The following is a 12,164-nucleotide window of genomic DNA, read 5'->3' as shown; positions in this document are numbered from 1 at the left end:
CCATTAAGGATTCATACCCAATGCCACTCATCTCGACACTACTCGATCGACTTCAATTAGGAAGGATCTTCACTAAGCTCGATTTGAAAGGGGCTTACCAGTTAGTCAGGATAAAGGAAGGAGATGAACATAAAGCTGCCTTACGAACAAGATACGGCAGTTTCGAGAGCACAGTCCTAAGGGATGGGTTGTGTAATGCACCAGCCACCTTTCAGAACTTTCTACAAGACATGTTTCACGATCTACTTGACGAAGGGGTAGTAGTTTATATCGATGACATCACGGTATACTCCGACACGATCGAAAACCACCAGATAATTGTCCAAAAGGTGTTAGACCGACTACTTGAAAACGATTTGGTCGTCAGTCCGAGGAAATGTGAATGGAGTTCAAGTGAAGTAAAGTTCCTGGGGTATGTAATAGGACACGAACGGATCGAAATGGATCAAGAAAAGGTGAAAGCTATTCTAGAATGGGGAGAACCCATGACAGTCCGGGATACTCAAGTGTTCTTGGGTTTTGCGAATTTCTATCGGAGGTTTATCAAGGGGTTTTCGCATATTGTAGGACCTCTCACACGATTAACCAGGAAAGATCAAGCTTGGAACTGGACACAAGATTGTCAAAAGGCTTTTGACGATCTAAAGAAAACATTCACCACAGCACCAGTACTTCGACATTTTGATAGAACTCGACCGACTTGGATTGAAACCGATGGATCCGATTGTGCGATAGGTGCGATAGCGTCTCAGAGATTCCCTCACCCATCAATAAAGGGAACCACCGAACTTCACCCAGTTGCGTATTGGTCTCGAGCAATGACACCCTGTGAGCTAAACTACACGGTAGGAGAGAAAGAATTACTAGCCATCGTGGATTGCTTGGTCGCCTGGAGGCCCTACTTGGCCAACAGCAGTGATGTTATAAAGGTCATTACAGATCACAAGAACTTAGAGTACTTCCAAAGCAAACGACAACTAAATCGAAGGCAGATGAGATGGTTGGAAATATTGGGAGACTTCAACATAGAGATCACTTATCGACCGGGTAGCAAAAATGGGGGAGCAGATGCTCTGACGAGACGAGGAGATTATCATCCGGGAAGAGGGAGTAGCAAGGACCCAGACCTAAACAAAGGTAACTGGCTACAATTGCTACCGACACACGAACAAATTGGATCGAATTTGATGGACTCAGAACACAAAGGACCAAGACACATAGTAAGAGGAGCAATCCGGGAAGACTCATTATTCGGACTCATTAAAAACGGACTGAAAGACTCAGAAGACATAGCAAACATACAACAACTAGGACTACAAATAACACGGACACAGAGCACACAGAACACACAGGACACACAGAAGACACAGGCTAGCAGCGAGACACCAAGAGTATCATGGACACAGAGCGGATTACTCTTGTATAGAAACAGAGTAGTCATACCAGAGGGACAGGCAAGATTGGAAGTAATGAAAGCAAGACACGATTCGATACTAGTAGGTCATCCAGGAAGAGACAAAACTATCACCATGGTCAAAGAGGACTATTACTGGCCACATTTGGACGAGTATATTGCGAAATACGTAAAAGGATGCGAGATCTGTAACCGACATAAGACTCATCGACATCAGCCGTATGGACATCTAGTCTCTTTACCAGTACCCACACTCCCCTGGACAGATATCTCTATGGATATGGTGGGACCCCTACCAAAATCGACCGAGTTCGACGCGATACTAGTGATAGTCGATCGACTAACCAAGATGGCTAGATTCATTCCATGTACAACTGGACTAACAGCGAACAGAGTGGCCGACATCTACATCAAGGAGATCTTTTCAAAACATGGAGTACCTCGAACAATTGTATCAGATAGGGGAACTCAGTTTACAGCGGAAATTTGGAAGGAAATATGTCAGTTCTTGGGAATAAAGAACTTATATTCGACTGTGTATCACCCTCAAACAGATGGACAGACTGAGCGAGTAAATCAACAGATGGAAATCCTGCTCGGAATGTATGTAAACTACAACATGGACAATTGGGATCAACTTCTACCAATTGCTGAGTTCGCTTATAACTGCTCGCCGCATAGTAGCCACGGTCTGTGTCCCTTTGAAGCCTGTTACGGCTATGTGCCACACTACGACATCCATTCGCACGACATTCGATCGAAGTCAAACAAATTGGAGAAGAAATGGAGAGATATGGGAGAATTACATGCGACTGTCCAAGAACAGGTCAGGATGGCTAATGAGATTAGTGCAGAGTACTACAACAGGAGACACAAGACCATACCAGAAGAATTCAGAAAGGGAGAACAGGTACTACTGAGTACGAAGTATCTTACGACGGAACGACCCAGTCGAAAATTAGAAGCAAAATACATTGGCCCCTTCAAGATCATGAGGAAAGTTGGGAAAAATGCTTTCGAATTGGATCTACCTCCATCGATGAAAGTACACAATGTCTTCAATGCCACGCTGTTGGAACCATATCCTAAGGACATGATACCAGGTCGACAGATACAACCCCCACCACCCGTAGTAATAAATGGCCAGGAAGAATTCCATGTGGAAGCAATTGTGGATAGCAGAATTCGACGAGGGAAGGAAGAATTCAAGGTAAAATGGTTAGGATACACAGGAAATGCGGCCTATGACTGGGAACCACGAGAAAATGTGGAAGAGTTGGCCGTTTTTGGTGAATTTTTGGAAAAGAGGAAGAGGGACCCCAGAAGAAAGTGAGAATTCGATCAAGATCAACAAAACTGGGTCAGAAATGAATGCATACACAGGAAATATAGCTACAAATAGAGAGATATAAACACACTAAAAGTTGGAGGTGGTAGAATTGGCTCGGGGACGACGGGCCGAAGCGGGAATACGAATGACATTGCGAGGGAGAGGAGTATGGGGAGAAGAGGAGGGACCAGCGATTGGCTGAGAGGAACTCAATCCTGTAGGATCACCAGTAGAAGTAAGATGATCCAGAGTTTCATCGGCGGAAGGAGGAGCATAGTTGGTGTCACGAACTACGTCGTGACACCTCGATTACTCCACCAACAATGACCCTCCTTTGGCCATCAAAACCCCATCACGCCTTAACCTCTTTACTCTACACGTAACTCAGGACTTCTGACACCAAGTACGGCGAAGTTAGACGGAGTTAGGCTAAGTAGGGACAATGGGAGCAGAAGTGCGGCGATGTTAGGCGGGGTTAGGCTAAGTAGGGACAATGGGAGCAGAAGTGCGGCGATGTTAGGCGGAGTTAGTCGAAGGAGGAAGAGGATGGCCGAGGGCTCGGGGAAGTTGGACGAAGTGCGTTGAAGTACGTCAAAGCGCGAGAGGGTTGGATGAACGTCTAGGAGGAGTAGATAATATTAGCTGAGAAGATCGCTGAAGTTCTTCAGCGATCCTTGATTGTTGTCAGTAGTAAAAGACAGATAGAGATAGCTATAAATCAAGATACATCGCCATCAGTAGATCAAAACCCTAGTTAGAGTAACTACGCCGAAGTACGCCGTAGTTACACCCCTTTCGACGTCTGCGCCCTCCTGGTTGGGTGAGACATCGACTCAGAGCGTGAAGTTAGCCGAGGTTCGTCGACCGTCGGTCTATTAAGAAGTAGTTGTTCGACGGCCGTGACAGTATCAAGGATCGCTCCTACCGACGACCCGTGCGAACCTCGGAGAAGTACGAAGATAATATGGAACCAGAAAGAAGAATTACACGAGGCATGAGTAGGGATGGAGACAGGATGGAGGAGAACGAGAGGAGAGCATTGGAGGAGCTTAGCAGAGCAATGGGGCAGGACCTTGGAGTTGAGGATAGTGTGGGGGGGTCAATTCAAGGAGATGAGTTCGTTCCACCGGTGCTTTCTAACCCTCCTTCTCCTCCGTCTAATGCTCTCCCACCTGTGGGATCCCCACTTGGATCAGACCAAACCCCACGCCCAAGAGAAAACACTGGAAGTACGGCGAACTTGGGAGAAGAAGGAACACAAGGGGTGGTGTTGGCCTTGATGCAGATGGTGGCGAATATGAACAAAGACATGATGGAGGAGAGAAGACGTAGGGAGGAATGGGAACAGAGAAGAGAAAGGGATACAGTGGGCGGGATTGCAGAAGGGATATCAGAAGGGGTGAGGTACGCCATGGGACGGCAAACTTCGGCGACCCCAAGCGTAGTGGGCGAACAACGGAAAGGGATAAAGCTACCTAACCCAGACCTATGGAGAGGAGATCGGAACAAGTTAACCGCCTTTCTGTCTGAGTGCGACGTACACTTCGAATTGAACTCTCATCTTTTCCCCGACGACACTAAGAAAGTCTTTTTCATGATCTCTCATCTACGCGAAACACCTCTTCTTGCAGTGCAGCCCGATCTATCCAAAAGACCTCTTCCTGAGTACCTCACGACACACGATCAGTTCGTTAAGTACCTCAAGACTAATTTTGGTGATCCAGACGAAGAAGGAACTGCGGCCCGACAACTTAACGACCTCAAGCAAACCGGGTCTGCTTCGGACTACTTCTCCGCCTTTCAGCGACATGTTGCGATTCTCAAGTGGTCTGATGATGGAAACCTAGTTGACCGAGCCAAGAAAGGACTAAAATCGCACCTTCTAGATGAAATCGCAAGACACGGTAGATCGTTTGGGACTGTAAAAGAGCTATTGGAGTTTGTGATTCCCTTGGACAACCGCCTGTGGAGGAGACAAGTGGAGAAGGAGGCAGAGAGGAAAAGGGAAGGAGGGATAAGGACAACGACAGTGGTGGAAAGTCAGAGGACGGAGAAGAAAGAAGAGAAGAAATGGGAAAAGGGGCAACCTTCGGCGCAGGGTGGTGCCCAGGCGGCTATGATGTCGACGGTGGTAAAGAGTACACCGCCAAACATCGACGAAGTTCGCCGAAGATGGCCTAGGCCGAGCTCCGATCTGAGGGAGACAAGGAGGAAGGAGGGGAAGTGTACCGAGTGTGGTGAAGCAGGACATTGGCTGAAGGAATGCCCTGTAAGGGAGGCTAAGGTTAAGGTTGGACTGTTGCCTCCATGGGGGGAGAAGTTCGGAGAACGTGGTGGAGGATCGGGAGGGAACGCAGTACCTCTCGGACAGAGGAGGAACTTGAATGCGGTTGGAGGAGAAGTAGATTTGGAAGAGGACCAGGGAAAAGAAGAGGACCTGTCGCAGTAGGCGAGGCTCGGCGGGTCCGCCATATTCTCTCGGCCACCATTCCCAAACCCATAAAAGAAACACAGCTGATGGAGCCAGAGGATTGTGAATACAAAAATACACCACTCAGTACCCCTTGTTCATGCAATGTCGATAATCATCTCCTCATCCCTTCCGTTTCCAGAGATCAACCTAAATCGGACATTTTCATTAATGGAATGAAGCTAACTACGCTCTGGGACACCGGGGCTACTTGTTCATATATAAGTCCTAGAGCGGCGACGAAGATAGGCGCAGAAAGGAGACAATATCAGGTGAGCGTACCCGTTCACATGTTCGACGGCTCGGTGAGTGTCGCGGGACCTATCACCGAGTTTGTCGAAGTCGGATTTAGTTTGACGAAGGACGCCGAAGTGCGATCTGTTCGTCTCGATGTAACAACGCTCTGCGACGCAGATGTTGTGATAGGGTGGGATTGGATGAGGAAGGAAGGGGTTGTCCTTGATGGAAGAGACAACTCGGTGAAATTTCCCATCCCAGCCTCACCAAGTGCGGCGAAGTTAGCGGCCATAGGGCTGCCGACTCCGACGGACGCGATAGATCTCCGAGACAAAGATGACCAGGATGAACTGAGTCCGGAGGAACAGGAGGAATTGTATCAGGTGGTTCCTGAACAATACCACTCGTTCATTGATGTTTTTAACCCAAGGAAGGGAGGTGAAGAATTACCTCCCTCGAGGGGCTATGATCTGGAGTTTGATCTTAAGGAGGGGGCGAACCTGAAGGTTGCTCCACTCTACTCGCTTGGAGAAGATCAGAGAAGTGCGCTGAGAGACATCCTAGATCGCGAAATATCGGCCGGAAGAATTCGACCCAGTAATTCGCCCTATGGATCACCGATGTTCTTGGTACCGAAGAAAGCAAAAGGTCAATGGCGAATGGTCATTGACTACCGAAAGTTAAACGAAGCAACGATACCCGACGCCTATCCACTGCCTCTGATCGGTCAGATAACCGAAGAGCTAGGAAAAGCGAGGTACTTCAGCAAGTTAGATCTGATTGGAGCTTATCAACTCCTACGGGTAAAGGAAGGACACGAACACCTGACGGCGTTCAGAACTCAGTACGGTATGTTCGAGTCTCTTGTTGTTCGAGATGGTCTGCGAAATGCTCCTGCTGTATTCCAGCATTTCCTAAATGAAAGCTTCAGAGAACTGTTGGGGAAAGGAGTAGTTGTCTATATAGATGATATACTCATCTATGGTCAGACGTTGGAAGAATTGAGAGGAACTACGGCGAAGGTATTCGAAGTTCTTCGAAGGTCGAATCTGTTCGTCAAGGCTAGTAAGTGCGAGTTTGAAAAGGACTCGGTAGTCTTCTTGGGTTTTGTGGTCTCACGGGAGGGAGTTTCTAGTAATCCAGAGTACATCGACGCTGTTGTGTCTTTTCCCCGTCCCAAGAACCTAAGAGAGAGCAGAGGATTTATGGGAGTCGTTAGTTATTATCGGCGTTTTGTCCCCAACTTCTCTAGGATTGCTAAACCGATCAATGACCTCACAAGAAAGGATGTACCGTTTGTCTGGGGTATGGAGCAGGAAAGAGCTTTTAAAGAGTTGAAGGATAGAATGTGTAGGGCCCCGGTATTGGCTCACTTTGATCCCTCGTTGAAGACATTACTACAGACAGATGCCTCGTTCTTCGGGTGGGGTTTCATAATATCGCAGGTGAACGAGTTAGGACAAGAACATCCGGTAGCGATCGAGTCAGGAGCGTTTCAAGCGGCGCAGTTAAACTACACGGTAGGCGAGAAGGAACTACTAGCTATCGTTGAGGCTTTCAGAAGAAGGAGACACTTACTGTTACAGGTAGAAACTACAGTTCTCACGGACCACTTGAACTTGACATACTGGATGGAACCGAAGCAGTTAAGCCCGAGGCAGGGCAGGTGGGTCGAAGAGCTTTCTAACTTTAGGTTTAAGATGGTGTATCGACCTGGGAGACAAGCTACACTGCCGGATGGACTATCGAGAAGAGCAGACTACCACTCTGGAAAAGGGAGTACTATGGTGCAGGAGAGCAACCTTATTCAAGGGTTGCCGAAGTTCGACGAACTCGACGGCACTAGCTCTGGGTTACAACACCTACTTCGTGCTTTGCAAGGGACGAAGGAAGTAAGAGAGAGTGACCTTATTAATCCTATGGATTTGGTAGTTGGAATACAGGAAGACGAAGAGGTGGAGGAGGTTAGAGAAGAATTACTGGGGGTAACCTGTGCTAAGTGCTCTCATCTGACATGTCACGATAATGTGCAGGAACCAGAGTCGGTCACCGAACTACGCCGTACCTCGCGGTCCCCCTTAATACTTCGTGGGGGATGGAATTCAAGAGGGTTCCTCACGTTCGATGGTCGAACTTATGTGCCGAACTACGCCGATGCTCGACTAAAGATAATGAAGACGCGGCATGACTCGGTCCTAGCGGGTCACCCAGGCTCAGCGAAGACTCTCGAGCTAGTCCTACGGGACTACGTTTGGGTTGGAGTAAGGAAGGATGTTGAAGATTACATCGCTGGATGTGCGGTGTGTCAGAGAGCAAAGACTAACAGGCAGAGACCCCATGGAGAGCTTAAACCACTGGAAGTGGCTACGAAGCCATGGTCCAGCATTTCGATGGATTTCATTGAAGAGCTCCCGAATTCCCATGGATACAATTCCATCTTAGTAGTGGTGGACCGGTTGACCAAATGGGCCATTTTTATCCCGACTACGACGAAGTTAACCGCAGCTGGCCTATCCGAGTTGATAATGGACTATGTGGTAGCTCAGCATGGGCTACCAGAGAACATAGTGTCTGACAGGGGATCGAAGTTTACCTCGAAATTTTGGAAGAACTTGACCGATAGTCTCGGGATAAGACTACATCTCTCTACTGCATATCATCCGCAGACTGATGGACAGACTGAACGAACCAACCAGTCCTTAGAGCTCTACCTTCGAATCTTCACTTCTTATCAGCAGAACGATTGGTCGAAGCTGCTTGCTCGAGCTAGCTTCGCCTACAACAACACCCATCATTCTGCGATAAATAAGACACCATTTTATGCGAACTATGGGTACCACCCTCGATGGGCTGAAGAAATCAAGGCCAGCGAAGTCGAAGTGCCCGCTGCTACGGTGGTGGTAAAAGACTTGACTGAAATACACAAAGATTGTATCGAAGGAATTGAGAAAGCTAATGAGAAGTACGCCGAAGGATACAATAGGAAACACCGGACTACGCCGAACCTCGCGGAAGGAGACCTAGTGATGCTGTCGTTAGAGAATATTAAGACGAAGAGACCAATGAAGAAGTTAGATGTTAAACAAAGTGGGCCGTACAAGGTAGTACGGCAGGTAGGTTCTCATGCTTGTAAATTGGAATTACCAGGAACGATGGCAGGTATCCATGATGTATTCCATGTCTCCTTGCTCCGTCCTTATCACCCTCCAATATTTCCTGGTCAGCAAGCTGAGCCACCTGGCCCAGTAGAAGTAGACAATGTGGGAGAGTCTTGGGAGGTAAAGGATATTGTAGACTCTAGAGTAAATAAGAGATCAGGAAAGTTAGAGTACTTGGTGGAGTGGTTAGGTTACGAAGGAACAGACGACTCAGTATCATGGGAACCAGTGGAGAACGTCGATGGAGCTGACGACATATTGGCGAAGTTCCACGAACTTCACCCTACTAAGCCGAAGGAGGGGCGACTGCGAAGGGCTAGGAGATAGAACGTACTGCATACAACATAGGATTACAGCTACGTACCGCTCACTTGTCCTTACTCTTACCCTTACCTTTTCCTTTTCCTTTCTCCTTCGATCTACTCGGTCCCGCGGGATTGGTGTGGAGGCTACCGATGACCGAAGGTAGATCGAGAGTCTCAGACGGGAACGCAGTAGAGAGAGAAGCATTCCATGCCCGATTCATAGCCCCGAAGAAGTCACCGAAGTCCTGGACATCTCGAGCAGCTTGCATGCTCGGAGTCCTCCACAGAGAACGTATGGTCCGTAGACACTCGAAGGGAAGACTGAGGAGGTCGAGAGCAGCCTGGGCGGAAGCTGGGACACGAGAACTACTACGGCGACCTAACCAGTCAAGGGACGGTGGTGGCTCATACGCCATAGGAGTGACTAGGAAGGGGGTGTCGAACAGTCTTCGGCGAACATCGGCTATCTCAGTAAGGCTTCGGCGAGAGACGTCCGCTAACCTCGTCCTTGCTTCGTCGTCCAGAGCCCCAGTGTTGACTACATCTACTAACGCCGCAGTAAGATTGTTTAAAGCGTTAGCTTGACGAGAAGAGAAGTCAAGCAGGAGAGATGTATCATTTCGGGCGGCCTCGAGCTGAGTAGTGAGACCGAGGACGAGAGAACGATAAGTGGCGAATTCCTTTTCGTCCTCAGGAATACGGACGTCCAGGGAGATACGAGGGTGGACGAGGGACAACCGGGGAGCAGAGGGACCAGCACGCTGAGTATCTTCACCTTCCACATCACCATCATCGAAGGCAACCTCCTTCTCTTTAGATTTCCCTTTTGATTTCTTTAAAGAAGACTTCGGTGTCTTCTGGGAAGCAGAGGGAGGGGTGACGGGAGGGGCCGCCGAAGCGGCCGGAGGAACGGAAGGACGCCGACTTCGGGTGCTGTGAGCCGGAGGAGAAGCTACCACTGGAGAGGACGGGCGTGGCGCCGAAGGACGAGAGGCCGAAGGACGGGAGGCCGAAGGACGGGAGGCCGAAGGAGCAGAGGCCGAAGGACGGCGAGAAGACGAAGGAGGAACAGCCGGGAGACGTGATGGGCCGGCCACAGGAGCGAAGGGCGACGGCGACGGAGGCGACGGGCGGAGGTCCGGCGAAGTACGGCGAACCGACCGGAGAGACGAAGACGGTACCCGCGAACGGGGGACAGACGCTGGAGTCTGGGGAGGGGGGAGAGGAGAAGCGTCGAAGGGACGGGGCGGGATGTCCCGGGCAGAGGAAACGGGACAGAAGGAGCAGGGGCCAGACGTGCATGAAGCACAACGGAGGGCCTTGTTGTGTGGCCTGACTGCCTTGAGGCAGGGCCAGTTTGGACGATTATACGTGATAATCTCACGTCTACTAATTAGCAGGAGTAACTTCGGCGTAGTACGAATAGGTGGACTCACCGGCAACGATCACACGCTTCGTCAACACCAACCGCGATCCAACGACCAGGCTCGGACTTCATCTTCTCCCACAAGTACTCTTCTTCCCGCAGTGATCTCTTCACCCGTTTGGGCGAAGGCTCCCCTCTGGGAGAAGGGGGGGGAGCAGCGACGGGGGGGGCGGCAGCAGGACCGGCAGCAGGACCGGCGGCGGCGGCGGCGGCGGCAGAGCGGGCGGCGGCAGCAGCGGCGGCAGCGGCGATGGCGTTGGGGGGGGGGAGAACCCCGGAAGAGGAAGAAGAAGAAGAAGAAGAGGAAGAAGAAGAAGAGGAAGAAGAAGAAGAGGAGAGGGAACGGCGTCGTTTCTGGCCCACAATTTGAGCAGGGGGAGGGGCAGGAGCGGCTGCGAGTTAGCAATGTCTTGGAGAGCTAAAGAACAGATAAACAAGGCCAAGTTCGGCGAAGGTATAGGAGGTTGGGCGAAGAACCCACACTCAGGACTATCAACATTGTTATCCTCTACACTAACCGCCACCATATCATCATCTGAGATATCTTCTAACTCAGTTTCACCCTCACGATCCTGATCCTCCTCATCACTATAATCACCCCCTTTTCCTTCGAAGTCTGACTGATCGTCCGACTCCGAACCACTGAGCGACTCCTGGTCGGAGGAGGACGGAGACTCACCAGGACGAAAGGCGGGCGTCCTGCGGCGAGGGCTGGCGGCAGGAGGAGAAGCGGAGGGAGAACGGGCGGGAGAACCGGCAGGAGGACTGGCGGGAGGAGAAGCAGAGCGAGGAGGCGAGGCGGCGCCAGACGGTTCCCCCAGGGAAAGAGTGCCGAGGCCAAGAGAGGAAACTTGGCGAGACCTATCACCGAAGGAAACTGAACGTCAGCCAAGTGCGGCGAAGTGCGGTAGGTACAGGGGAAAGACTCACGAGCAGACGACACCATACCACCAAAGTTCCTCATGGCGGCGAAAGGGTTAGAGGTGGGAGTAGGAGGGGCCATGACGTTTAAAATACTTAAAGAAATAAAAGATGATACGTCGAGGTAACAAATCCGTTTTCTAAGCGCGAGAGATAGAAAGTTTTGAAAACAGATGGGGAAGAGAGAGAAGGACGATGAACTGCTCAGTACTTAGTATAACTCGAGTTACCCCTCCGTCGTCAACATGCGGCATCCTTCGCGTTTCATCAACAAAAGGCATCGCAGGGACGATCAAAATTCCCACGCTATAGTGTCTCATCTCAATATAAACGAGGGTTACTTCGACAAACTACGGTGTTGTTCGGCTGCCATTCACGAAGCGTGTCTCACCTACAAAAGACACAGGGCTTCTTACGGCAAACCTCGACGAAGTTAGGGGAGTCTCATTGTCGGGTTCTGGAGTGAAAGGAGGCCCGACTACGAAGTGCGGCGCAAAGAACAGAAGAGTGAAGGTTGGTCGTGGGGAGGGAGAGAATGGGGGTACTACGCTGCTAAGTTCTCTTGCCACGACAGAGGTGTAATCGCTCACGAGGACGTTCGCGGCTAAAGAAGGGGGCGACTGTCACGAACTACGTCGTGACACCTCGATTACTCCACCAACAATGACCCTCCTTTGGCCATCAAAACCCCATCACGCCTTAACCTCTTTACTCTACACGTAACTCAGGACTTCTGACACCAAGTACGGCGAAGTTAGACGGAGTTAGGCTAAGTAGGGACAATGGGAGCAGAAGTGCGGCGATGTTAGGCGGGGTTAGGCTAAGTAGGGACAATGGGAGCAGAAGTGCGGCGATGTTAGGCGGGGTTAGGCTAAGTAGGGACAATGGGAGCAGAAGTGCGGC

General features: G+C 50.2%; 2 protein-coding genes across 2 annotated transcripts; one reads left to right on the top strand and one right to left on the bottom strand.

Annotated features, from left to right (window-relative positions):
- Nucleotides 1-3,708: 3,708 nt before the first annotated feature.
- On the top strand, nucleotides 3,709-5,193 carry TREMEDRAFT_59170 (uncharacterized protein; the record flags this gene model as incomplete). Its single annotated transcript, XM_007001482.1, has 2 exons — nucleotides 3,709-4,110; nucleotides 4,789-5,193. The coding sequence occupies 2 exons, from the start codon at nucleotides 3,709-3,711 to the stop codon at nucleotides 5,191-5,193; spliced, it is 807 nt and encodes a 268-aa protein (XP_007001544.1).
- Nucleotides 5,194-8,825: 3,632 nt separating this feature from the next.
- TREMEDRAFT_59168 (uncharacterized protein) lies at nucleotides 8,826-11,343 on the bottom strand (the record flags this gene model as incomplete). The annotated part of the gene is made up of 6 exons (XM_007001481.1): nucleotides 8,826-8,925; nucleotides 8,981-10,300; nucleotides 10,351-10,732; nucleotides 10,822-10,956; nucleotides 11,020-11,217; nucleotides 11,271-11,343. 6 exons carry the CDS (start codon nucleotides 11,341-11,343, stop codon nucleotides 8,826-8,828), a joined length of 2,208 nt encoding a protein of 735 aa, XP_007001543.1.
- Between the last annotated feature and the right edge of the window lie 821 nt (nucleotides 11,344-12,164).

Source organism: Tremella mesenterica, assembly GCF_000271645.1.
Source record: "Tremella mesenterica DSM 1558 unplaced genomic scaffold TREMEscaffold_1, whole genome shotgun sequence".
Taxonomy (NCBI): domain Eukaryota; kingdom Fungi; phylum Basidiomycota; class Tremellomycetes; order Tremellales; family Tremellaceae; genus Tremella; species Tremella mesenterica.
This window is presented reverse-complemented; position numbering and strand designations above follow the sequence as displayed.